Source organism: Schistocerca serialis, chromosome 4 (assembly GCF_023864345.2).
Source record: "Schistocerca serialis cubense isolate TAMUIC-IGC-003099 chromosome 4, iqSchSeri2.2, whole genome shotgun sequence".
Taxonomy (NCBI): Eukaryota; Metazoa; Arthropoda; class Insecta; order Orthoptera; family Acrididae; genus Schistocerca; species Schistocerca serialis.
The window spans coordinates 649,113,055-649,140,467 of NC_064641.1; the positions used below are offsets into that span (position 1 = coordinate 649,113,055).

General features: G+C 43.7%; 1 protein-coding gene across 1 annotated transcript in view; it reads left to right on the top strand.

The window, feature by feature from the left end:
* Positions 1-27,413, top strand: part of LOC126475511 (uncharacterized) — a 350,378-nt gene that overhangs the window by 234,383 nt on the left and 88,582 nt on the right. The window contains exon 3 of the mRNA XM_050103427.1: positions 26,094-26,348. Coding sequence (XP_049959384.1) covers positions 26,094-26,348 — 255 coding nt within the window. The remainder of the gene's footprint in view (positions 1-26,093; positions 26,349-27,413) is intronic.

Sequence of the window (27,413 nt, forward strand, 5' to 3'; positions counted from 1 at the left end):
AAAGTCATGTTGCCTTAAGGCATCGAAACACGGAAAAGCCAAAGAAACTGGTACACCTGCCTAATATCGTGTAGAGCCCCCGCGAGTACGCAGAAGTGCTGCGACACGACGTAGCATGGACTCGACTAATGTCTGAAGTATTGCTGAAGGGGACTGACACAATGAATCCTGCAGGGCTGTCCTTAAATCTGTAAGAGTACGAGGGGGTGGAGATCTGAACAGCACACTGCAAGGCATTCCAGATATGCTCAATAATGTTCATGTCTGGCGACTCTGGTGGCCAGCGGAAGTGTTTAAACTCAGAAGAAAGTTTCTGGAGCCACTCTGTAGCAAATGTGGACGTATGGAGTGTTGCATTGTTCTGCTGGAATTGTCTAAGTGCGTCGAAATGAACAATGGACATGAATGGATGCAGGTGATCAGACAGGATGCTTACGTACGTGTCACCTGTCAGAGTCGTATCTAGACGTATCATGGGGGCCCATATCACTCCAACTGCACACGCCCCACACCATTACAGAGCCTCCACCAGCTTGAGCAGTTCCTTGCTGACATACAGGGTCCATGGGCTCATGAGGTTGTCTCCATACCCGTATACGTCCATCCGCTCGATACCATTTGAAACGAGACAGGATCTTTTTCCGGCCGCAGCGGTGTCGGAGACTTGATATTTTACCGGATTCCTGATATTCGCAGTACACTTGCGAAATGGGGGTAAGGTAAAATCCCCTCTTCATCGCTACCTCAGAGATACTGTGTCCCATCGCTCGTGCGCCTATTACTAGGGTTGGAACTTTAATAGTGGCTAATATTTATTTACAGCTCGTATAAAATAGATAAGTGTTTCAAAGTTTAACTGACCTTCAAAGTAGTCACCAGCATTGTGTTTAACCCGTTGCGATCTGGAAGTCGTAGGGTACTCTTAGCAGCGCCAGTTGTGTTGACAGTTCGAGCGGCGCGGTCTATTGCCCGACGAATTTGTAGCAGTTCTGAAGCGAATGCCATGAAGGGTTTCCTTCAGTTTAGAAATCGAGTTGAACTCACGAGGGCTTAAGTCAGGGGAGTTCAGTAGGTGGTATAGCCCTAAGCAACCCCATTAGTCAAACAAATCAGTAACAGCTTGCACTGTACGTGCTTGAGCATTGTCCTGCAAAGTGATGGTCAGGTCCTGCAGAAAGTGTCATTATTTCCGCCTCTAAGCTGGTCGTAGGTTGTGTTCCAAAAATGAACAGCATAGAGACAGAAGTGATGACACTTTCTCCAGGATCTGACCATTTTGCAGGACAATGCTCAAGCACGTACAGTGCAAGCTGTTAATGATTTGTTTGACTGATGGGACTGCTAAGTGCTATACCACCTACTGGGCTCCCCTGACTTAAGCCCTCGTGAGTACAACTCGATTTCTAAACTGAAGGAAACACTTCACGGCATTCGCTTCAGAACTGCTACAAATTCGGCGAGCAATGAACCGCGCCGCTCGAATTGTCTACTTGACGACGATGACGACGATGCATACTTCGGTTGGCACCGCAGGTAGTCGGGGAAGGGAGCGTTGGGTTGTTTGGGGGAAGAGACCAAACAGCAAGGTCATCGGTCTCATCGGATTAGCGAAGGACGGGGAAGGAAGTCGGCCGTCCCCTTTGAAAGGAACCATCCCGGCATTTACCTGGAGCGGTGTAGGGAAATCACGGAAAACCTAAATCAGGATGGCCGGACGCGGGATTGAACCGTCGTCCTCCCGAACTATCTACACAACTGCCACTGTTGAGAGTATCCTACGACTTCCACATCGCTGGCAACGGGTTATTCACAATGCTGGTGACTACTCTGAAGGTCAGTAAAACTTTTGTGAATAAATAGTTGCCACTATTCAAGTTCGAACCCTTGTATATAATGCCACGTTCAAAGTCACTTAAATCTTGATAACTTGCCATTGTAGCAGGAGCAACCGATCTAACAACTGCGCCAGGCGCTTGTTGTGTTATATAGGCGTTGCCGACCGCAGCGCAGTATTCTGCCTGTTTACATATCTCCGTATTTGAGTACGCATGCCAGTTCCAGATTCTTTGGCGCTTCAGTGTGTATCCAACACTCACACTCCTGGCGCTGTTTACTACTGCCGCATATACAGACTGATCCCGTGATGATGTTACAAACTTTCAGGGATGATGGAGAAGGATACATGTATCAATCTGAATCAAGGGACCGGAAACGACCGAGTCGAAAGTTATAAGCGAAAGAATTTCTGATACCTCTGGCAGTGGTAGTAGGGACAAAAACAAGAAAAAAATTTGGTAAATATGGACTCCAAAAAGCATAGCCTAAGAGTTATGAGCACTTGTTCATCTCCGCTTCTGTGAATCATATCTCTGCTATTCAAGTGGCCTTAGCGCTTAAGAGATCCCTTTCAAAACCCATATTTACTAGATTTTTTTTCTTCTTGCTTTGGTGCAGACTATAACCTCTGAAAGTTGCCTATCCTACAATTTTAGCAAGGAGATTACAGGTACATCTGCTGCATTGCCATATTTTAATTTAAAAAAAAAAAAATCTGAAATCCGAAAGCTGATTATTGAGATAAAGCTATCGAGTAGCTCGGCCTTGAACCTCAGAGAAAGGAACAAATTAGAAACTTGGATTCGAGGAGGGTAATTTTTAGTTTCCAAAACCAAGGCTCGTCGCCACTCCATCACAGCGTCAATGGCTGTCGCAGAGGGTGCCTGTGTAGAGGCCGGGCTGCGCAGCACGAGACATTACGGCTCCCGCCGGACTGAAATTGCTGTCTCACAGATGGAGAGGAGAAACCGGCGGAGCGATCGCTTTCTCGGCTGCGGTGAATTTTCACTTGCGTGCAGCTGCGAGGCGTGTCCCCAAGGCGACTGCTCGCTGGCAAAAAGTGATGCAGTGCCGCCTCAAAGAGACAGCCGCCTTAATTGGCCTGGTCATCTCTCGGAGTGTTGGAGACCCCGCGAGTGCGTGCAAGTCCCCTTAAGCAGCTCAGCTAGAGTCCTGGTTCAACGAACTGAATCTCTAGTTTCCACTCTGAGTTGCAGTTTAAATCCGTGTGTCGGACAGACAAAAATAATGGAACGCAGACCTCAACCTTTGCTGTCCCAGATGAGCTACATGGGCACATCGCTTTTACGCCAACCCTTGCCACCTCTGTTCTTTCTTGATGCACACTTCTGCCTTATAAAAAGAGCTCTCTGCTATACATAATTTTTCCCTAACGTATGTCAAGTCATCAGTTTTAAAGAGAAAAAGTGTAGGAAGTTGGACATTGCTACCACACCACATTTGGAAAAGTCGTCTCCACGAAAAGACGGACTCGATGCGGCGTGTGTTTCAACAAGTCGAGAATCTTACGTGTTTCACTCAGAAATATCCGTCTGCTGCTTTCCGCTTGTTCGCCCACAAAGGTTTGTGTGATTCGATGGATGTCCAATCAAATGCAACTATGACACTACTAGAATTAATTTAGAAAATTAAGGGATTACCAAGCCGGCTTTCGGAGGAACAGATTAACTATAGACCAAATATTCACCCTGCGTCAAATTTTGGAAAAGAAATGGGAATACAGTCAACCAGTTCATAATCTTTTCATAGATTTCACAAAAGCATATGATTCAGTATTGCACTCAAAGTTATACAGAATTCGTTTGGAACTTGGAATACCAAAGAAGTATGTTAGACTTATAGAAGCGAGTTTGAAAAGCACAAAAGGTAGAGTACGCGTGGGGAAATTGGAGTCAGAAGAATTTGTAATAAAGAACGGACTTAAGCAGGGAGATCCCCTGTCTCCGCTACTTTTTAATTTAGTCCTAGAATATATTGTACGAATGGCAGCAGATAATTCAGAGGGTGTGGAGTTAAATGGAAATATTAAGATGTTAGGGTATGCAGATGATCTAAACATCATTAGCGATAGGAAATAATCTGTAACAGCAAACGCGAATGCGTTAATCAAGGCTAGTGAAGATGTAGGTCTAAGGATAAGTGAAGACAAAACTAAATACTTGGTTACCACTAGAATACCAACAGCAGTAGATCAGGAAATGTTAAGAGTTGGAGACATGCAGTTTGAAAAAGTGAACACATTTAAGTATCTGGGCGTGGACATCACTTCGAGAAATGAGATTGAATCCGAACTGAAGAAGAGATTGCCGGCCGGAGTGGCCGAGCGGTTAAAGGCACTACAGTCTGGAACCGCACGGCCGCTACGGTCGCAGGTTCGAATCCTGCCTCGGGCATGGATGTGTGTGATATCCTTAGGTTAGTTAGGTTCAAGTAGTTCTAAGTTCTAGGGGACTTATGACCACAGCAGTTGAGTCCCATAGTGCTCAGAGCCATTTGAACCATTTTTTTTGAAGAAGAGATTACGGGCAGGAAATGGGTGCTGCTTCTCACTGAATAGATTACTTTCATCACGGATATTGTGTAGGAATTTAAAGATTAGAATATACAAAACTATTATTCTACCAGTTATGCTGTATGGGTGTGAGACTTGGTCTCTCACTGTGCAAAATGAAAAGCCGTTTCGAGTATTTGAAAACAAACTTTTGACGAAAATTTTCAGAGCAAAAAGCGATGACATTAGCGGAGACTGGCGAAAACTGCATAACGAAGAGGTTCACGAACTCTATTCAAGCTTTGACGTAATCAGTATTATTAAATCACGTAGGCTGCGATGGACGGGTCACGTAGCTCGAATGGATGAGGGCAGGGCAGCGCGCAGGGTACTGGTAGAGCACCTACAAGGAAAACGTCCTGTGGGGAGACCGAGGCGTAGATGGGAGGACAATGCGAAGGCTGATTTGAGGAGCCTAGGTATTGAAGGTGAATGGAAGGAAATAGCCCAAGACAGGGACGGATGGCGAAAATACGTTGCTGCGGTAATGGACTCTCGAGTCCGGTATGACCAGTAAGTAAGTAAGTAAGTAAGTAAGTAAGGAATGAGTATTCGTGCTGACTCCTCAAACAGCCTGCATTCGCTGACGTTTCACGTACGTATCGACTACAGAAGTAAGAGAGTAGTTTCGCCATCACACAGTTTCTTTGTGCTCTGTCAAAATTTGTTTTTAACGTTTTTGAAGCTGCGTTCCGTTTTGGATCTTTTGACTCTTGAATTCCTTTCTTGTAACACAGTTCAGACCCCTTTATTTGATGTTTTCATTTCTGTGAGACTTACGCTCGTATATGTGGTATCTCACCTGATCTCACTATTCACAACGTTCACTTGTGACTAACTGAACCGACAGTTCGTAATGTTGTGAAAAAAATAAAAATAAATACAAACGGCACGAGGGAGTTTTGAACCCGCTTCCTCCGCTTGATAGTCCAACAACTCGACCACTTTTTTTTTTTTTAGTCTCATTTTGTTCGTCGCATTTGTTCCGTTCGGAGGTCCCCTGACATCTGTTGAGGTTCATTGTTGAGCCATTCACTCAGTTTTTTGATTACAGAGGACAGCTAACCCTCTGACCGAACGCGATGAGCTATCGTGCCGGCACTTACCTCCGGTCAGTATTACACTCGTTAAGCTTGGACCGTTAACTATTTTTATTTTGCTGTTTTTTTCACAGTTCAGTCACACCTTCTTCCTGTTTTTATACTTGATTTGTGTTCAGTTTTTGACGTGCAATCCACTGGGCCCTCTTACACTAAATCCGAGGCGACTGCGATGGGGAGTTTACCTTGTTAGTACTGAAACGTCCCCTTAGAAAAATTATTGAATTACTGTGCTGGAGACCCCTTAACTTATTTGATTTTCAAACAGCTGAGCAGAACTGAACGTACTCTGACATTTCGCTCTTTACTTATTCTGATCAACACTAAACTGACACACAATATTTTTAGCGCAACGCAATCTGACTTTCAAAAATCCCTACAAAGGAATAGCCCTGACTAACATTAACCTATACCTTTCATGAATCACTTACCTCACAAAAATCTTCGTTACTCGAACTACTGCAATACAGCGAGCGCCACTACTGCCAGCTAAATAAAATATTCTAGCACTACTTCTTCAAGACTGCAAGGAAATCCACTATATCCGTGTGCATTTTCTTTTCCTGCTCAGACTTTGTGCATAAAATTGTAATTAATACTGTGATGAATGATCAGGACTGTCTTTATGGACGGTGAGAAAATCTTTGTTTTTGACCAACAGTGTATCAATAAGTTTGAGCATTTGATATCTTTGTTATTGTAATTATGAAAAATTTTAACAAATATGTATTGGCCAGTGCCCAGAACAATTTGTAAAATTTTTTGTGGGGACAATGGGGGCTATGTAGGTAGGCTGTTTAGGTTTTTTTATTGGTAACGCCACGTAGCGCTCTGTATGAAAATCACTGGCTGTGCGGTGCGCAGACTGTGGCTGGTTTGCGTTGTTGTTTGCTATTGCAGTGTTGGGCAGTTGGCTGTTAACAGCGCGTAGCGTTGCGCAGTTGGAGGTGAGCCACCAGCAGTGGTGGATGTGGGGAGAGAGATGGCGGAGTTTTGAGAGCGGATGGTCTGGACGTGTGTCAATCAGAGACAGTACATTTGTAAGACTGGATGTCATGAACTGCTATATATATATATAATGACTTTTGAACACTATTAAGGTAAATACATTGTTTGTTCTCTATCAAAATCTTTCTTTTGCTAACTATGCCTATCAGTAGTTAGTGCCTTCAGTAGTTTGAATCTTTTATTTAGCTGGCAGTAGTGGCACTCGCTGTATTGCAGCAGTTCGAGTAACGAAGATTTTTGTGAGGTAAGTGATTCATGAAAGGTATAGGTTATTGTTAGTCAGGGCCATTCTTTTGCAGGGATTTTTGAAAGTCAGATTGCGTTGCGCTAAAAATATTGTGTGTCAGTTTAGTGTTGATCGGAATAAGTAAAGAGCGAAATGTCAGATTACGTTCAGTTCTGCTCAGCTGTTTGAAAATCAAATAACGTAAGGGATTTACCACCACAGTAATTCAATAATTTTGCTAAGGGGACGTTTCAGTACTGATGCTCTCGAAGTCTGCGACCGAACTGGTGCCGACAGGCGATGGACGACTGGATAAGTCAGCGTTGACAGGTGAAGCTAAACTCTGTTTTTCCGGAAGTGTGGCGCTACCCATTCTTTCCACCGATGCGGTTCAGTTCCTTCTCAATGCCGTTTCGTGGCTCTGTGCTGTTCGGTGTGCAGTCGATGCTTTAGGACTGCAGACACAACCCTCTCCACCAACTACTTTTCCTAGTCCCCTTCTGGATGCTTCACTGTTTTTGGCAGGCAATGTAGTTCCAAAAGATCTGCACGACAACAGCTACTTCCAAGTAATCTCTTCATCATTTTCTTTCCAAATTACGTTATTTTATCAAATTGCAAACCGAAGGAGTAATTCGCTGGCGCCTTTAGCTGACCAGTATTTGGACGTAGTTTGTAAATAGTAATGTTTCGGCTTACATGAATTAAGATTTGAACGCGCACTGGGATTTGAACCCGAGTCTTCTGCTCGTTTTTTTTCTCTTATCCCAATAGCTGGAAGTGCATGCAAAAATTGCCCTTTCGTTAATGACCTGTGCCAAGACAATATTTTGCAATAGCAGATTTGCTTGGCTGTTGTAAAGTTGAGTGACGCTTACGCTCAGTATGACGTGGCAGACCTCCAAGGAATACGGTAAGCATACGCCTTATGCAAACCAAGATCATTCTATACGGGAATTAAATGGAGTTATCTTAGATAGTGGTCGAGGAACGCATTTCAAATCATATTTCGGAAAAATACGACCAGTCCTACTGGAAATGCTCCTTGCGTTAGGCAAAAAGGCCGTAGACTTTGGTGCCAGACTTTGGTGCCACCTTACTACTACCATAACGCACGTCCATAGCGCAACGCACGTCTCATCTGTGTTTCACTATAACCATTCCGACGAAAGATGACATCAAGATGGGCTAACCCAGCTGATACTCTCAGGGATCGAGATGGCGTGGGCCCTGTGAGTGAGTTAGGAGTACCCATTCACCCTGAGCTGGATGGTGACAGTTCAGCTTGTAGATACAATCAGTATGAGTAGGCTTCCTCTGAACGGATGTCCATCGTACCATCCATCAGCTTTCTTTTTGACCAACACCTCAAGGTAGGAAATGCAACTATCTTTTTTACGTCCATTTTGAAACATTCCGGTGAACTGAATTCAAATGGTATTAAAAGTTGTTCTAATTCTCACTGCCACGGGGCCGAATAACAAAAGCATCGTCTACACGCCGGAAAAAATACGCAGCTTTCGAAACCACCTCAGAACCTCAAAAGCCACCGTCCCCAAGACACGTTTCTCGAAGTCTTTGAACGAGTCTGACATACAAATAAGTTTTGATGTGATCTCTCTCTTCACTCACATTGCTTCGTCTGATTCGTTACGATTCATTCAGGTTAGATTTGCTGTTGAATTAACGAAACTATTTCGGCATGTGTTGACTTCCAATTGCTTTTTATTTAATTATGCTACGAGCAGAAAGATGGAGTTGCGGTGGAAAGCCCATTGTCACCTATTATTGCCAGTTTGTGTCCCTGATTACTAGTTAAAGACGCCACCCTCAGAACACAGGTACATTTTTTCTAATTTTTTTAATGGACTTCAAATAAAGAGTGACTGAAACAGGAAACCAGTATTATTTGTTTTTTTTACATTTTTTCTACTAACGTTACTTCAATTTTTTCGGATTAAGCGTATCTTTAAGCAAATTTTCATTGCTTTTCCCTCTTTCTGGCACGATGGAACTGACAGATAGCAAACTACAACCGATGTAAAGTAAGATTACTTTCACTTTTTTAGATGAAGCTAAGTATGGCATTTTCCGAATATTAAAGAATATCGATTTAAATTGATTGTTTTCTTAACAACCTGAAGAGTGATAGATTTATAATACGGTTTGAATCCCTTACGATATGTTTTTCACCTTTCGGCATATTTTTTAAGGAAATACAAATAGCTTGAAAGGTATCTGCAATATCAAAATATTGTAGCGGTGCTGCTCTCTACTGTGTTCCTTTTCCCCACAGCTCCTTCAGTTTGATTTTATCCGATGCCTTTATACTATGATAATATTGTGGGTATGTTAGCCACAATAAATAATACGCATATCAAAATGCTGAATAAGAACTAATTTAATTACTGCTTGAAAATATACACACAACATTAACCTGCACACTATACAACAAGGGAATGTGCCTAATACCTCAGAGAGAGCTGCTTCATTTATAACCGTGCAATAATTCACTAACTCGTTTTTCATAAGCATGTTAGTTCGATGATGATGATGATGATGTTTGGTTTGGGGGGGGGGGGGGGGGCGCTCAACTGCGCGGTTATCAGCGCCCGTACAAATTCCCAACCTTTGCTCAGCCCAATCTCGCCACTTTCATGAATGAGGATGAAATGATGAGGACAACACAAACACCCAGTCATTTCGAGGCAAGTGAAAATCCCTGATCCCGCCGGGAATCGAACCCGGGACCCCGTGCTCGGGAAGCGAGAACGCGACCGTGAGACCACGAGCTGCGGGCATGTTAGTTCGAGAAATATATCAAATGAGCCGAGACTTACTTAGCTAGATTTCAGAAGCAGAAAAGACCAAGGTTACTAGACAGATGCGCTATCCATTATTCCACATTGACACTGTAGCTTCAATAGCTGCGTCGAATATCCTAGTACGTCTGCCTCGCCGATACGGATTCCAACTCACGCCACAGCCCATGGTGCTAGGTGGAGTGCCCATGTGGCACCACAGGTAGCGCATCTGCTTCGTAAGCAGGAGACCCCGGTTACAATCTTTTAGCTGCTACGAATTTTCATTGCTTCAGCTTTATCATTAGTGTAGAATAGGGTGAGATTCAATATGTCTCAGGAACATCAACTGTATATGGTTTGTAAATATTCAGGACTTGAAACGATGTCATGCAAGTACAGAATATCCGCCGGTGTTGAACCTTTCAAGATGATAATGATGATGTTTGGTTTGTGGGGCGCTCAGCCGGCCGGTGTGACCTAGCGGTTCTAGGCGCTGCAGTTTGGAACCGCGAGACCGCTACGGTCGCAGGTTCGAATCCTGCCTCGGGCATGGATATGTGTGATGTCCTTAGGATAGTTAGGTTTAAGTAGTTCTAAGTTCTAGGGGACTGATGTCCTCAGATGTTAAGTCCCATAGTGCTTAGATCCATTTGAACCATTTTTTTGGGGGCGCTCAACTGAGCAGTTACCACCGCCCGTACAAATTCCCCAACTTTGCTCAGTCCAATATCGCCCCTTTCATGAATGATGATGAAATGATGAGAACCGCACAAACACCCAGTCATCTCGAAGCAGGTGAAAATCCCTGACCGAGCCGGGAATCGAACCAGAACCCCCTGCTAGGGAAGCGAGAACGCGACCGCGAGACCACGAGCTGCGGACAAATCTTTCAAGACATGCACTCCACTTTTAACTGCGCCCGTTCCGACCGCGGTTCCAAACAAGTCGCAGTGACGGCTTCCCACGTGCACGCACTGTCGCGTCGTTACTTGCACTCGTGGATGCAATTACGGGAACTCTTAGCCGTGCTCTCTAGTGCAGCCCAGAAGAAGTTTATGCAGAAAGCGTGAAGGCTTGGCTTGAGATGGCTATCGCCGTTGCCTCACCTCACGCGACACGGCTTGCTCCGTAGCTTGCTGCGAGAGCAAGCAGCCATGTCTTGGGAGGGAGAAGGAAAGAACCGCTCCGCAGCGCACTCTCCATTTCGTCGAGAGGCAGGGGCACGCCTAAAAGGCGGTCATTAACGACCAGCAAGCGCGATGGCGGGCGAGCAGGTTAACAAGTCAGTAAAACATCACGTGGGCGGAGGCGAGGCGAAATGTGTTCCTCGACCGCTCGATCTTACCAGAGCTGTTGCGCTGGAACCGCCCAGTGAGTGGCCAGGACGTAGGTAATGTACTGTTCTCTGCTGAGAAGAGTGTGAGCGACAGAAATGCGGCAGTACATCGGATGTGCTTTGTGACGTATGGCAGAATAATACGAGTCGCTCTGAAAACATTAGCGAAGTGCATGTCTGTCAACTTTGTACACTACTGGCCATTAAAATTGCTACACCAAGAAGAAATACAGATGATAAACGAGTATTCATTGGACAAATATATTATACTAGAACTGACATGTGATTACATTTTCACGCAATTTGGGTGCATAGATCCTGAGAAATCAGTACCCAGAACAACCACCTCTGGCCGTAATAACGGCCTTGATGCGCCTGGGCATTGAGTCAAACAGAGCTTGGATGGCACATACAGGTACAGCTGGTGAGAGATCTGGAGAATGTGCTGTCCAGGGCAGCAGTCGAACATTTTCTGTATCCAGAAAGACCCGTACAGGACCTGCAACATGCGGTCGTGCATTATCCTGCGGAAATGTAGGGTTTCGCAGGTATCGAATGAAGGGTAGAGCCACGGGTCGTAACACATCTGAAATGTAACGTCCACTGTTCAAAGTGCCGTCAATGCGAACAGGAGGTGACCGAGACGTGTAACCTATGGCACCCCATACCATCACGCCGAGTGGTACGCCAGTATGGGGATGACGAATATACGCTTCCAATGTGCGTTTACCGCGATGTCGCCAAACACGGATGCGACCATCATGATGCTGTAAACAGAACCAGGATTCACCCGAAAAAAAATGACGTTTTGCCATTCGTGCACCCAGGTTCGTCATAAAGTACTCCATCGCAGGCGCTCCTGTCTGTGAAGCAACGTCAAGGGTAACCGCAGCCATGGTCCCCGAGCTGATAGTCCATGCTGCTGCAAACGTCGTCGAACTGTTCGTGCAGATGGTTGTTGTCTTGCAAACGTCCCCATCTGTTGACTCAGGGATCGAGACGTGGCTCCACGATCCGTTACAGCCATGCGGATAAGATGCCTGTCATCTCGACTGCTAGTGATACGATGGAATTGGAATCCAGCACGGCGTTTCGTATTACCCTCCTGAACCCACCGATTCCATATTCTGGTAACAGTCATCGGATCTCGACTAACTCGAGCAGCATTGTCGCGACACGATAAACCACAATCGTGATAGGCTACGATTCGACATTTATCAAAGTCGGAAACGTGATGGTACGCATTTCTCCACCTTACACGAGGCATCACAACAATGGTTCACCAGGCAACGCCGGTCAACTGCTGTTTGTGTGTGAGAAATCGGTTGGAAACTTTCCTCATGTCAGCACGTTGTAGGTGTCGTGCCCGGGACCAACCTTGTGTGAATGCTCTGAAAAGCTAATCATTTGCATATCACAGCATCTTCTTCCTGTCGGCTAAATTTTGCGTCTGTATCACGTCAACTTCGTGGTGTAGCAATTTTAATGGCCAGTAGTGTATAATTGTTCACGCGCAAGCGATGCAAATATACAAGGTGTTTATAAAGACCCTTACTGTTTATGTTTTAACATTAAAAATTTTGGTTTTTTTGTGGGTGGTATAAAAGAATGTACACAACAGAAGAAAGAGCATCTGTTGTTGCTGACCGACTGCATCCGGGACTATGTGAGTAACTTTTTTCCTGGGAGATGAGTTGGTCATATATCGCCAAGACTGCGCTTCCCGCTCGCCCGGTTTGACGCCAGTGAACTTTTTCATCTGGGGATTTATCAGGTCCGAGGTGTATCAGGTGCAAATCAGTAACCTTCAATAGTTGAAAGGCCGCAGTTTTGCAGATGCGGAACAAACAACGCCAGCTACGTTAGCAACGATGTTTCAGGCTACAGAGCAACGATGGAACTTGTGCTTGCATCTGCAGGGTCACGACATTGAAATGAACAGAATTTGTATCAGTAAATGTATCAATGTACGTTCATGATATTTATAGCCCATAATAAAGTGTTTATGTGGGAACTGCTAAGTGACACTATAAACTACCTGTACTATTGAATCATCACACCATCTCAGCGTACTGATATTATCCGAATAGTATCAGTCAATGTCTTAATTTCTGTAGCTACGATATTGGCAGTGAAATATAAATACATTGCGTGACAAAAACTAAAATAAAGTAAAGCATCCAGAAAATATGGTCGGATGTCAATGTTACTTCTTACTCATACAAATCATCGATGAGTATGTAAATGATTACAGTTCCGATTCTCTGCGACAAACAGAACGGCGACCAGTGCGGGCACAACTCGGAAATATGGGAAGGTCTTGACCGCGGAATTCTTTATTAAGCGTTACGCGTTTCAGAATTTCGTTCCAGACTAAAGATTTAAATCAAACTTTAGTAAACAGCTCACGTAAGTGAGCACGTAAACTCAATATAATGCCATCATCTATTCGAAGTTAACTAGGTTTTCGATGAAGTTTCATTTAAATCTTCAGCCTGATGATGAAATTTTGAAACGCACAACGTTTAATAAAGAACTGTCCGATAAAGACCTTTCCGTATTTCAAACATGTGACAAGTGTGAATGGCTCACCACCTCTGCCATGGACGTATTTCTCTATCGAGTAATGAGACCACTAGAGTGTATTATTGTTGTTCGTATTTAGTGTTGTTACCAGGGCTGGCAGGGCATATTAGGGCGTGAACAGCGTCTGATGTCGAATGAAAGGCCGCGTACACGTACGAGACAGCGTTATCAGCACCTGACACTTTGAAAGGGGCTTACAGTGGGCCTCTAGTTGGTTGGCTGGTCGAACCGCGTAGTGTTCATGTTTGTGGGACATTCAGATGTGACAGTGGCCTGATATTGGAGTGCATGGGAACGAAAGAGGAGGTATAGAGGAAGACAGCAAGTATGAGCCACTTAAGCCAAAACTGGTATAAAACATTTGTTGTTTGTGTTGAAGTGATGCATAGCTGCACAAAACCTTTATTTAAATGTTTTTTTTGTATGATTGCCGAAGAAAAAAACGACGCAAAGCAAGAAAAGATTCGAGATGTTTAGAAAAAATGTTGTGTATTATGGGCCACACAACAAAACAGAAGTTGTGGTTCACAAACAAATTAATCTGCTTGTATATCAAAATTACAAGATAATAAAAACACAGTTGGTTAAAAAAGTTTCCAAACTCTGCAAGACATTTCTAATTGTTTCTTCGTCAAATTCAACTAGAAGTCTTCACTTGCTAGTTTCATTTCTCTGTTAAATCTGTGAGGCAGTTATAAATTTTCTGTCAAATCGCAAACGAACGCATAAAACTCAATTTTAGCTAGCGGCATTAACCTAGAATCTAAATCTCTCATGTGCGTAGCAAGCATTTCTTCGTAATCGTCTTCAAATATTTGTTTGAAAAAACCGCGTCTGTGGTGTCGTAGATGTCGCTGATTCCCTACAATTCATATTAATCACTTTTTTATGTAGTTCTAGGGGCATTAAAATGCATTAATTCTGTCTAGATGTGAGGGGGCGGTGATAGTTCCCATGTGATTCTTGTTTACAATGAGTATTTGATGTGTGCATGGATGTTTCACGAGAATTTTGACTTATATCACTGACACTGTAAATACAAAAATTGGCGGGAAAAATCAATGTCAAAGGTAAAGTTCGTCACTTTTCGTAGGAGAGAAGCATAGCATAGAACACGCATGCACACACATGCATGAAAATAATATTCGTATAAATTACTGCGTGCTAAACACAGTGTTTCAATGCATAAACTAAGAGAATGCCAGCAACGAAACACGACGCAACGAATTTACATCCAAGTCTGCCAGCAGAACTATATTTTTCGAACGGCCGATACCACTGATCATATGCAGTCGCGGAACGGTAGGGGGCCAGGGAAGAGGCTTTGAATTACTTCATTGCCGTACAAAAGAGCTGGAACTGCCACCATTTTGTAGATTTTCATCTGTGTCTCCCTGTGGCTGTCTTTCAGCAGTTATAACTCGCCTGCACATTCACACGAAAGTAGCTAACTTCCGATGTCTTGGTCGCCGCTTATGTGATTATGCAGCCTAGGTAAGTACTGATACTTTTACGAGACAGGTGCTACATACGCGTATTTTTGATTTTACATCGTCCTTTCAGGTGATACTACGCTAAAAGTAGTAGAGCAGTTCTACCATTTTGAAAAAACGCGCTATGTTCATATATGTACAATGAAAAATAGTCATAGGTACCAACAATTGATGTAACAAAATGGCTCTGAGCACTATGGGACTTAACAGCTGTGGTCATCAGTCCCCTAGAACTTAGAACTACTTAAACCTAACTAACCTAAGGACGTCACACACATCCATGCCCGAGGCAGAATTCGAACCTGCGACCGTAGCAGTCGCGCGGTTCCGGACTGCGCGCCTAGAACCGCGAGACCACCGCGGCCGGACTTGATGTAACACATGAGCAGGAGTCAGTAAATAGCGCAAAACGCTCAAAGTTTTTAGGTGTACTTACAGATGACAACCTAAACTGAAAGAAGCACTTTTCTGTGATTATTAAACAAGTAAGTTCAGCTCTCTTCGTACAGTTGGTAATCTTGGAAACAAACAAATTAACCTCTTGACATGTTTTGCACATTTCCACTCAACAATGTCTTATGGAATAATTTCATATGGTTACTCATCACTTAGAAAGAAAGCATTAACTGCACAAAAGCGAGCAGTAAAAAGAATATGTGGTGTTTACCCACGGAAGTCATGTAGCTACCTCTTCAAGTAGCTAGCCATTTTAATTACGCTGTTCAAAAAATGTGTGTGAAATCTTATGGAACTTAACTGCTAAGGTCATCAGTCCCCAAGCTTACACATTACTTAACCTAAATTATCCTAAGGACAAACACTAACACCCATGCGCGATGCAGGATCGAAACTCCGCCGGGATCAGCCGCTCAGTCCATGACTGCAGCGCCTTCGGACTAGAACAGTGCACCAGAAGAACTACTACTTGTGTTCCATATTCATTACTTGCATGGACATACTAAAGACCACTCGGCTTATCCCGCGCGGCAATTATGCTGTCATAATACATGTATTCGCTAGTTGAATTCGTCGTAAATAATCCATCACAATTAGAGAAGAACAGTAATGTCCATGCCTACAACACTACAGGGAAAAATGACCTTTATTACCAATTATTAAGGCTTTCAGTGGCTCAGTATGGAGTCCAATATGCAGCAATAAAAATTATCCTTCTCCACTTAGAGACACTCATTCTTAAGGTTATTTTACTGAAAATCACTCTGTCAGTTTACAGGGGGCGGCATCATGCAGCACACTTTGTTAATAGACCCCGAAAATCGTCGAGCAGCCTCACTTGCAGCAGCTTTGACACATACTAGTGATGCCGCGTTAGCGTAGGAGGAGAAGGCGTTCGTGCCCTACGGTATATAAAGCTATCGATAATATTGCTATTTGTATGAAGAATGGAGTAGGTGCCCAAGTGATTTTGCATGGCCCTTCAGTCTTTTGCGGGTGCGTATTGAATTGCACGCTTACGAACGCAGACGATAATAGACATGGTAGCGGTTGTGTTACTGTGGCTGTAGTACGTGGTTCTAAAGTAGACACTGTAGCAGGGCAGAAGACATTTAACAGTCGAGAAATTATTGCTTATCGGACATTTCAGACGTGTGAAGTCTGAAACAGAGATAGAGGTACATCTTATTATATGTCTACAATGCCGTTAGTTCTCAGGACGAGGAATCATCGTAAAATAAATGAGTCAGAATCTGTGTCCGTATGGCTTAATGGAGCTCTTAACTGTAGCAAGATTAAAGTTGTTTGTGATGTAACACATTGTTATAGAAACTTAAATAAACTAGCTATCCCTTCCTTATCTCCCGTGAGATTTAAAAAAAAAAAAAAAAAGTCTACACATTGATCTTGCCAGAAGTCGAGTTTGATAAAATCTCATCTCGTCATCCCAGGGCCAGCGAATACTAAAGGACGGATAATGTAACCAGGAAGCCCCTACATGTTTGAGGCAAATTACTTTGAAACGTCATGTTTAAGGAAGAAGAACGGACTCAAAACTGAACCTTGTGGGACTCTCTTCGTATACAATTAATTAATTATCTTTTGGATTTCCCTGACGATGAGCACATACCTCGAAACATATTGCGGAAATCAAACACTTCAAGCAACACAACAAAAAACCTGTTTATAAATTTCATCAAACGTTCACGGTCGAACAGCAACCGATACGGTTATAAACTGTTCGATGGAGCCGCTTCGTCGACTTGGCATCGAGGCGTGGACGGGTGTGCAGCAGCGACAAGTTTGGGCGGCATTCCGCGACCGGCCGTGGAGAAAGTCGCTCCATTTGCAGCGCGCGACTCAGCGGTTGATAGGCTCGTTCTCCTAGCGGGGCAGCCCGGGAGAAGCAGGAGGAGGAGGAGGTGGGTCCACTGGCCGCTCCGCTTGCGACACCCCGCCAGCGCTCAGCGCTCTGCGCTCTACATTGCCCTCTTATACTGTCTCTCCTCTGGACAGCCGCGCACACATTTGCATTAATATTTCCTGTTCCATTCCGTCTCTTAGTGGTATCCAGCTTTGCGACACACACACTGCTTTATATGATCGTTAGATAACCTGGGTAGTCCAGGAAAGGGATCGCTCACGACTGCGATGTCGTCATCTTTCATTCCCCGCTCACTGAAAAGTATGTGAAGTTTCAGTTAAGTGGTAGTATTACAATGGCAAAGCTGTCATTCCAATTTATGGTCCACGATCCTCAAAAACTGAAACTAAAATCAAATTTATTGACACTAGGGGAAAGGAAGTTGTTGTGCGGTCGGTAAAGACATGTGATGCAACTTTCCACCTAGTCAAATCCTGCTCAGCATCCTCATTTTTGCTTAACTAATCCAACCTACATCCATTTGAACCCCACACTTCTCTTCAGAGCCGAACGACAATTCCTAGATTCCTCATGATGTGTCCTACCAACCGATCCATTCTATTAGTCAGGTAGTGCCATACATTTCTTTTCTTCCCAAAGTAATTTAGTGCCTCTTCATTAGTTATGCAACCTATCCATCTGATTTTCATCATCCTTCTGTAGCATCACATTTCAAAGCTACTATTTCCTTGTTGTCTGAATTGTGTATCGCCCACGTTTCATTTCTGTGCCATGCTACATCCCCAACAAATACCTTTGTATAAACTTCCTACAACTTAAATTAATATTCATTGTTGACCTCAATCAGTTAGTTTGCTGTCCAAGGTTAGACAGTTACATATTTGACAGACCATTTGGACGATTCTTTTATCGAAATGATAGAAATTTGTGGTGATGACTAAGGGACCAAACTGCTGAGGTCATCGGTCCCTAGGCATACGCACTACTTGATCTAACTTAAACGAACTTCCATTAAGGGCAACACACGCACCCATGCCCAAGGGAGGACTCGAACCTCTGACGGGGAGAGCCGCGCGAACCGCGACAAGACGTCACAGACAGCACGGCTACCCCGCGCGGCTATCGAAATGATGTTGAAAGAGCCAGTTTACAGGGTAACGTATTCATAATTGTATTGTATGTCAACCGGGGGCCTAGAAACGATGGAGCGGTTCCGTCCCCGCCGCAGCTGCAGTGGTCCACAACCCCACGACGACTGCCGCAGTCCACTTCACCCCTCCGCCGCCCCACACCGAACCCAGGGTTATTCTGCGGTTCGGCCCCCGGTGGACGCCCCCCCCCCCCCCTTCCCAGGGAACGCCTCACACCGGACGAGTGTAACCCCTATGTTTTGCGTGGTAGAGGAATAGTGGTGTACGCGTACGTGGAGAACTTGTTTGCGCAGCAATTGCCGACATAGTGTAACTGAGGCGGAATAAGGGGAACCAGTCCGCATTCGCCGAGGCAGATGGAAAATCGCCTGAAAACCATCCACAGACTGGCCGGTTCACCGGACCTCGACACAAGTCCACCGGGCGGATTCGTGCCGGGCACCAGGCCCTCCTTCCCGCCCGGAAAGCGGTGCGCACGGCCAACCGGGCGGGCCGTATTCATGATTAGTGTTAACATTAATGAACACATTATTTTCAGTCCTAGTCATGCAGCTAGACTTAAAAACAAGTTTTGGAACAGAACGAGTTGTCCAGGAGATATGATTTTAAGTTCGATTTAAAACTTGCTTTTTACTTGTCAAACATTTTGTTGGCATTGGATAAATGATAAAAAATTTTTGTTGCTAACAGTAATTTATCCTGCTGGTGCAAGTGCGGCTGCTCGACGACTAGCGGAGTCTATTTACAAAGTGTGCTGCATGATGCCGCGCCATGTAAGCTGACAGAGTGGTTTTCAACAAAATAACCTTAAGAATGAGTGTCTCTAAGTGGAGAAGGATAATTTAAAGCGAATTAGTAACTTTAATTTTGCTTGGCATACTCCCTTTCATTGGGAGCAATGACTGACTCATATGCAACACACAACGCATATCCACGACGCAGAGTGCCTACGCCCTGCCGCCTCTCACTGGTATAACCAATACAAAATGACGGTATCGTCAGTGAACATTCTATCCAACAAAAGTGATGTATCACCACTCGACGTTTGGTGCAAAGTTTTTGGAACATCCTGTATAGGTGAATGGCCTTCCACTTAACATTCATCAAACGGAATTAGTACGCTTTACAGACGATACTAGTGCTGCAATAAATCCATTTAGTGAGACAACGACAGAAGAGATTATTAATGACGTTTTTCAAAGAATTATGAAGTGGTTCTCAGAAAATGGAATAAATTCGGAGAAGACACAGCTATATTCAGTTCGTATAGCAAACAGACGAATATGAACAACTTAAGTAGCACGTGAAAAAGGAGCCAGCAAAGAGGGCAGAAGTCTGTACATTTTGCCTATACTTATTGATGAACATTTTAACTAGAAGTACCCTATCACTCAGCTACGTAAAAAATTGAATTCAGCTTCCATTGCTCTTCATGTAATTGCTAGTCTTGAAAACAAACATACGAATCTCTCGACGTATTCTGCGTATTTTCGCTCAATAATGTCTTACGGAATAATTTCCGGGAGAACTCATCATTTACGAAGAACGTACTGATTTAGCAAAAACGAACGGTTAGAATAATATGTTATGGTCATTCGTGGTCGTCATGTAGGTACCTCATCAAGTACTTCGGCATTTTGACTATAGATATATATTCGCTAATGAAATTCGCCATGAATAATCCATCACGTTTTGAGACGGATACTGACATCCATACCTAAAATACTAGAGGAAAATTGACTTTTGTTACCCACTATTAAAACTGTCAGTGGGTCAGAAAGGAACTGAGTATAGAGCAACAAAAATGTTCTATAATTTGTCCATAACATTAAATGTCTGATAAGTAGGCAAACTAATTTTAAATCTACTCTAAATTTCTTCAGTTCCGTGGACGAACTTTATTTAAAAACTGGTATCCTGTAAAAAATGGAACAAAACCTTATTTTTAAGTGTAGCCGAATGAATGAAACTAAAAAATATATTAAGTAATATTAACACTAATCATACGTACATACAACAGCTGTAAAATTCTCTGGATGTCGGTAATAACAGATAATGATATCGGTAAAGGTTTCAAGGTTTCTCGAGAAGAATATCTGAAGAAAATATGATGGCAAATCTCGATGATTTGCCATGAACAGAAATTATAGAAGTGGCCATCCCACAGTTGGTAGTTTGGGTACCCAAAACCATGATTTTTTTCGGTTGTATCTTGATAAGGGATAAAGATTTTCAAAAACGGAAAAATGGTGTTTATAGATAAATGTTTAAAAAATACACAGTTAAAATTTGAGCCATTTGCTATCGTTGGTTATTTAGGTAATTGCTGCCCACTGAGCAAAAACGGCCAAAAACCGGTTTTTGCTGTTTTCTGCCTAAGTTAGTTAGGTTTAAGTAGTTCTAAGTTCTAGGGGACTGATGACCTCAGAAGTTAAGTTCCATAGTGCTCAGAGCCATTTGAACTATTTGAACTTCTGGATCTTGATAACGCATATTGATACCGGAAAAGTTCCGGAGTTCCCGGAGAACATCATCTTAAGAAAAATGTAAACTTTCGACGATTCGCCATGAATAGAGATTAAGCAATTGGTCATCTCCACAACTGGTACTTTCGCTACCTAAAAATCATGGCTTTTCCGAATTTTCTCAGGAAACGCCCATGAACAAATGGTGCTTTTATAAGCCGCCTAAGGTCCACGATGGACCACACTCAAAGTAAAATAACGGACCTGTTTGCTCAATTTACCTGGGCTGGGCGATGTGTATAATTTTTAAATTTTGACCCTGTACTTTAGGATAGTTACCGAATGGCCGTTCTCCCGATAGATATACAAATGGTTGCTTCATCAAGGACTATCCAAAACACTTGATCTCCTATCTCTGTGATAAACAAAACCCGAGATGTGATATTCCGAAAAAATTCATTTTCACGCGCATATTTTTGGAACACACTGGTGCCGTGCATGGATAGATAGGTACATACGTATCCTATAAACTGACTTTTTCAGCATCATTTCAATAAAAGAATCGTTCGAATGAACTATGGAACATGTAACTAACTAACGTGGATTTTACTGTATTATTTCTTTAGTACAGCTCTATAATAAACTGTGTAATCTCACTATACAAAGTATTAGTTAGCCCCTTGAAAGACCACGCTGACCGCTTAGGTGCGTTGTAGATTGTGTATAATTGATACCAGGCCGTCATGTAACCTCTCACCATTTGGCGTAAATCATGGCAGTGAAACGGAGTGTATTTGCCAGTCGATGTATTGAATCTGCGCAGTAAGGTGTGTCCCCAAGGTGGAGACATGACAGAATGGAGCTATCGTGTTTGGACGTAACCGTGACCACACCGTGAATGAAACTGACTGCTTCGTATGCGGACCGTCCAACGTGTCTACAAGGAATAGAGTACCACTCGTAGCCATGTAACAAGGCGTAAGAATAAAAAAAATGGCGCATGGCTAGGGCCTCCCCTCAGGTAGACCGGTCGCCTGGTGCAAGTCTTTCGAGTTGACGCCACTTCGGTGACTTGCGTGTCGATGGGGATGAAATGATGATGATAAGGACAACACAACACCCAGTCACTGAGCGGAGCCGGCCGGTGTGGCCGTGCGGTTCTAGGCGCTTCAGTTTGGAACCGCGTGACTGCTAGGGTCGCAGGTTCAAATCCTGCCTCGGGCATGGATGTGTGTAATGTCCTTAGGTTAGTTAGGTTTAAGTAGTTCTAAGTTCTAGGGAACTGATGACCTCAGAAGTTAAGTCCCATAGTGCTCAGAGCCATTTGAACCATTTGAACCACTGAGCGGAGAAAATCTCCGACCCAGCCGGGAATCGAACCCGGACCGTTAGGTATGACATTCCGTCGCGCCGACCACTCAGCTACCAGGGACGGACGGCGTAAGAATGATAATCGTGAAAAGAAAACAACCAGTGCGCTGTGACGGATGACGTTCCTCTTCAGTGGCAATCTGTTTCAAATCCGGCAGGAACTGCTGCTGTCAGTCAGTGCAGGTCCATCTGAACCATATCAAACCGAAAATTGCGAATGGACATGCTTGCAGTGGACAGTTGGAATCAGGTACCTCGCAAAAGCCCATTATTCACAGGAGAATATAAAACTGCACGTCTTCAATAGGCCAAACAACACAAGAAACTGGACAGTAGTTGACTGGAAGCGCGTAGTGTGGTCTGACATGCCCTGATTTTGCCTTTTTTTTTAAATTATCCAGGGCTTCGAATGCTCCTGTGTTCGAATAATACGTTTGAAATATCTTCGCACTGATGAAAGATCGAACACAATTTTCAAAGAATAACTTTATTGACAATACCAAAACTCAGTTATAATGCACTTGGATGAATTTCCACACAACTACCTACAACAGAAATATCTCTCCTCCGACTTTGTATATGAACGAATCTACTGCTGCCAGCAGATATTTCGCGTAAGGATCACGAAGAGAAGAGAAATTAGGTCTCGTACAGAGGTTTATAGATAGTCATTTTTCCCTCGCTCCATTTGCGAGTGGAACGAGAGAGCGAATGAGTAGTAGTGCTCCTAGGTAAAGTCCGCCATGCACCGCATAATGGCTAGCGGAATGTTCGGTCACTGCACTCGACCGGATCTCTGTGGAGAGCGCTGCCCTTTTTCGAGATAATTGCACCTGAGGGAAATGGCCAGGATACCACCCCGCGAATGGGGGCTAACGGGACGCTGACCGCGGCGAAAGGGAGAACAGCTGCGAAAGAGCACTCGGTCGAGCGGCTGTCGTAAGTCAGGGTCCGCGAGCCTCGTAAGCTGGTGGGAGAATACGTATATATCCTTTTGTGTATGTTGATTGCTAATAATAAGTGCTTCTCTAGATATGTTGTCATTCATTGCAATCCGAATGGATCCGAACCATTCTACAGTCCCTTAAATTCCTGGTCCTCCGGTATAATTGACTACTCAAATTTCCGTCTTCAGACGTTAACACGGAGAATGTAAAGAGTGACAGATATTGAACTACTTGAAACAAAATCGTCATAGCTTCTGAACAGTTTGCATTTCGCCGTTCAAACTGTAAAAAATGTTTCAAATGGCTCTAAGCACTATGGGACTTGATATCTGAGGTCATCAGTCTTCTAGACTTAGAACTACCTATACCTAACTAAGCTAAGGACATCACACACATCCATGCCCGAGACAGGATACGAACCTGCGCTCGTAGCAGCAGAGCGGGTCCGGACTGAAGCGCCTAGAGCCGCTCGGCCACAGCGGCCGGCCGTTCAAACTGCACCGTTGGCCGCGGCACATGCTGGAAATTAGAACGCGCTGTATGGTTCGGCTTAGCGACGAAGCCCACTTTCATTTGAATGGGTTAGTCAATAAGCAAAACTGGCGCATTTGGGAGACAGAGAAACCGCATTTCGCGTTCGAGAAGTCTCTTCACCCTCAACGGGTGACTGTATGGTGTGCAATGCCCAGTCACGGACAATCGGTCCGACATTCCTTGATGGCGCGGTGACTACTGAACGTTACGTGAAGGTTTTGGAAGATGGTTTCATCCCAATGTTCCAACGTGGCCCTGATTTCGACAATTTGTGGTTCAAAGCAAGACGGATTCGACCCCATCGGAGCAGCACAGTGTTTCATGTCCTAGAGGAGCTCTTTGGGGACCACATTCTGGCTCTGTGGTGTCCAGAGGCCACTCGCATGGGCCTCGATTGGCCGCCATATTCTCCGGATCTGGACAGATACGACTCCTTTTTGTGGGTCTATATTGAAGACAAGGTGTACAGCAATAACCCCGAAACCAGAGCTGAGCTGAAAACAGCCGTTCAGGAGGTCATCGACAGAATCGATGTTTCGATAGGTCAGGGGGTCATGCAGAATTTCGCTATTCGTCTGCGCCACATGTTCGCCAATGATGGCACGCATATCCTACATATAGTTGTGGTCTTCAGTCCTGAGACTGGTTTGATGCAGCTCTCCATGCTACTCTATCCTGTGCAAGCTTCTTCATCTCCTAGTGCCTACTGCAACCTACATACTTCTGAATCTGTTTAGTGTATTCATCTCTTGGTCTCCCTCTACGATTTTTACCGTCCATGCTGCCCTCCAATACTAAATTGGTGATCCCTTGATGCCTCAGAATATGCCCCACCAACCGATCCCTTCTCCTAGTCAAGTAGTGCCACAAATTTCTCTTTTCTACAATTCTCTCCTCATTAGCTATGTGATCTACCCATCCAATCTTCAGCATTCTTCTGTAGCACCACATTTCGAAAGCTTCCATTTTCTTGTTGTCTAAACTATTTATCCTCCACGTTTCACTTCCATACATGGCTACACTCCATACAAATACTTTCAGAAACGACTTCCTGACACATAAATCTATACTCGATGTTAACAAACTTCTCTTCTTCAGAAACGCTTTCCTTGCCATTGACAGTCTACATTTTATATCCTCTCTACTTTGACCATCATCAGTTACTTTGCTCCCCAAATAGCAAAACTCATTTACTACTTTAAGCCTCTCGTTTCCTAATCTAATTCCCTCAGCATCACCCGATATTCCATTATCTTCGTTTTGCTTCTGTTGATGTTCATCTTATATCCTCCTTTCAAGAGACTATCCATTCCGTTCAGCTGTTCTTCCAAGTCCTTTGCTGTCTCTGATAGAATTACGATGTCATCGGCGAACCTCAAAGGTTTTATTTCTTCTCCATGAATTTTAATACCTACTCCGAATTTTTTGTTTGTTTCCTTTACTGCTTGCTCAATATACAGATTGAATAACATCGGGAATAGGCTACAACCTTGTCTCACTCCCTTCCCAACCACTGCTTCCCTTTCATGTCCCTCGACTCTTATAACTGCCATCTGGTTTCCGTAAAAATTGTAAATAGCCTTTCGCTCCCTGTATTTTACCCCTGTCACCTTCAGAATTTGAAAGAGAGTATTCCTGTCTTGTCAAAAGCTTTCTGTAAGTCTACAAATGCTAGAATCGTAGGTTTACCTTTCCTTAATCTGTTTTCTAAGATAAGTCGTAGGGTCAGCATTGCCTCACGTGTTCCAACATTTCTACGGAATCCAAACTGATCTTCCCCGACGTCGGCCTCTACCAGTTTTTCCATTCGTCTGTAAAGAATTCGTGTTAGTATTTTGCAGCCGTGGCTTATTAAACTGACAGTTCGGTAATTTTCACATCTGCCAACACCTGCTTTCTTTGGGATTGAAATTATTATATTCTTCTTGAAGACTGAGGGTATTTCGCCCGCTCATAGATCTTGCTCACTAGATGGTAGAGTTTTGTTAGACCTAGCTCTCCCAAGGCTGTCAGTAGTTCTAATGGAATGTTATTTACTCCCGGGGCCTTGTTTTGACTTAGGTCTTTCAGTGCTCTGTCAAACTCTTCACGCAGTATCATATCTCCTATTTCATCTTCATCTACATGTCAAACCTAAATGCGAATATCTGTAGTGATATCTTCGTGTTGAATATAGTGTGTGCACGCAGTAGTTTGTAACTAATTTACTTTTTTCCATATAGTTCAATAACTGTAACGATATATCTATATATGTATATGTAGACGATGCGCCAGCTACTGTGGCATTTCGTTGACGGTTTCGGTTTTCTGCTTGTATCTGCAGAGGACGTCAGATGACTCGCCGAGGTCTTCGCGGGGCAGCCGCAAGTTCGACAGTACGAGCGCGCGCGAGGAGCTGGGCGTGTCGGCCGCGGACTGGGAGGCGGCCGTGACGCCGTCCCTGGGGGCGGCGCGATCCGCCGGCTCCCGCAGGGGGCCGTCCGCCTCCAGGGGGCAGTCCCAGCAACAGTCCCAGCAGCAGGCCGCCTCCAGGAGGAGACCGGCCGCTCCAGTCGCTCGCCCCAAGATCGACCTGCAGGTACGGACACGAGAAACCGACCCGTTTAAACCGATACCGGTATTTTAGTTCTGATTAACCGGTATTTGTTTAATCTCGACTACAACAGCTTTGTTTTTCAGTTTTAGGTTTCCGTACCTCAATCTATGAAAACGGAACCCTTATAGGATAGCTTTCTTGTCCATCTGTCTGTCTGTTTGTCTGTCTGTCCGATTGTTAAGAACTCTTTTTCTCAGGAACGGGTAAATGTATCAAGTTCAAATTTTTGTCAACTATCAAGATTTTCGGTTCCTTGACAGTGTAAAAACTTTGAGCTTCTAAGTCAATTCAATCAGAAGATCAGGCCATTTATGTCAATGTATTTGATACTTGAAGTCGCACATCAAAGCCTATAGGATACTTCCCGTTGGCCTAGAATTATGAAATTTGGCAAGAAGCAAGGTTTCACTGTACAGGTAAACGAAAAAATCCGAATATTGTTGATTTATGATTATACCACACATATAGAATATTTTCAACGTTTTTTATCCATCTGTCTGTCTGTCCGACTGCTAAGATCCCATTTTTTGGGAACAGGTTGGCGTATCAAGTTCAGATTTATGACAGATACCAAAATCTGTAATTCCTTGGCGGTGTAAAACACTTATGATTCTAAGTCAATGCAATCAAATGATGCGGCCATTCTCGTGTCACATATTTTGATACTTGCGAAGTTACTCATCAAATCCTACAGGATACCTCCCGCTGACGTATAATCATAAAAGTTGGCAAGAAGCCAGGCTTCATAGTACATCTAAAGTAAGAAAAATATCTCAAAACATGTTAAATAATAACTACATCACATAAAAAATAATTTTTTGTCATTATACATTGCATTCATCATCCGCTGAAAGCATAATAATCGGCGTACATTACGGCATGCAAACATAAAATGTAAGTTGCACTCATGTTTTACTAAGTAAATAAAACATATTTTATTAAATCTTCTGTAGCTAGATATATAAATTGAAGTCTCCTGTTCGATTGGTTTTGTGTGTCTGGCGTTGTCTGGGGAACTACTGTAGAGACTTTGATTCGATTTTGGTA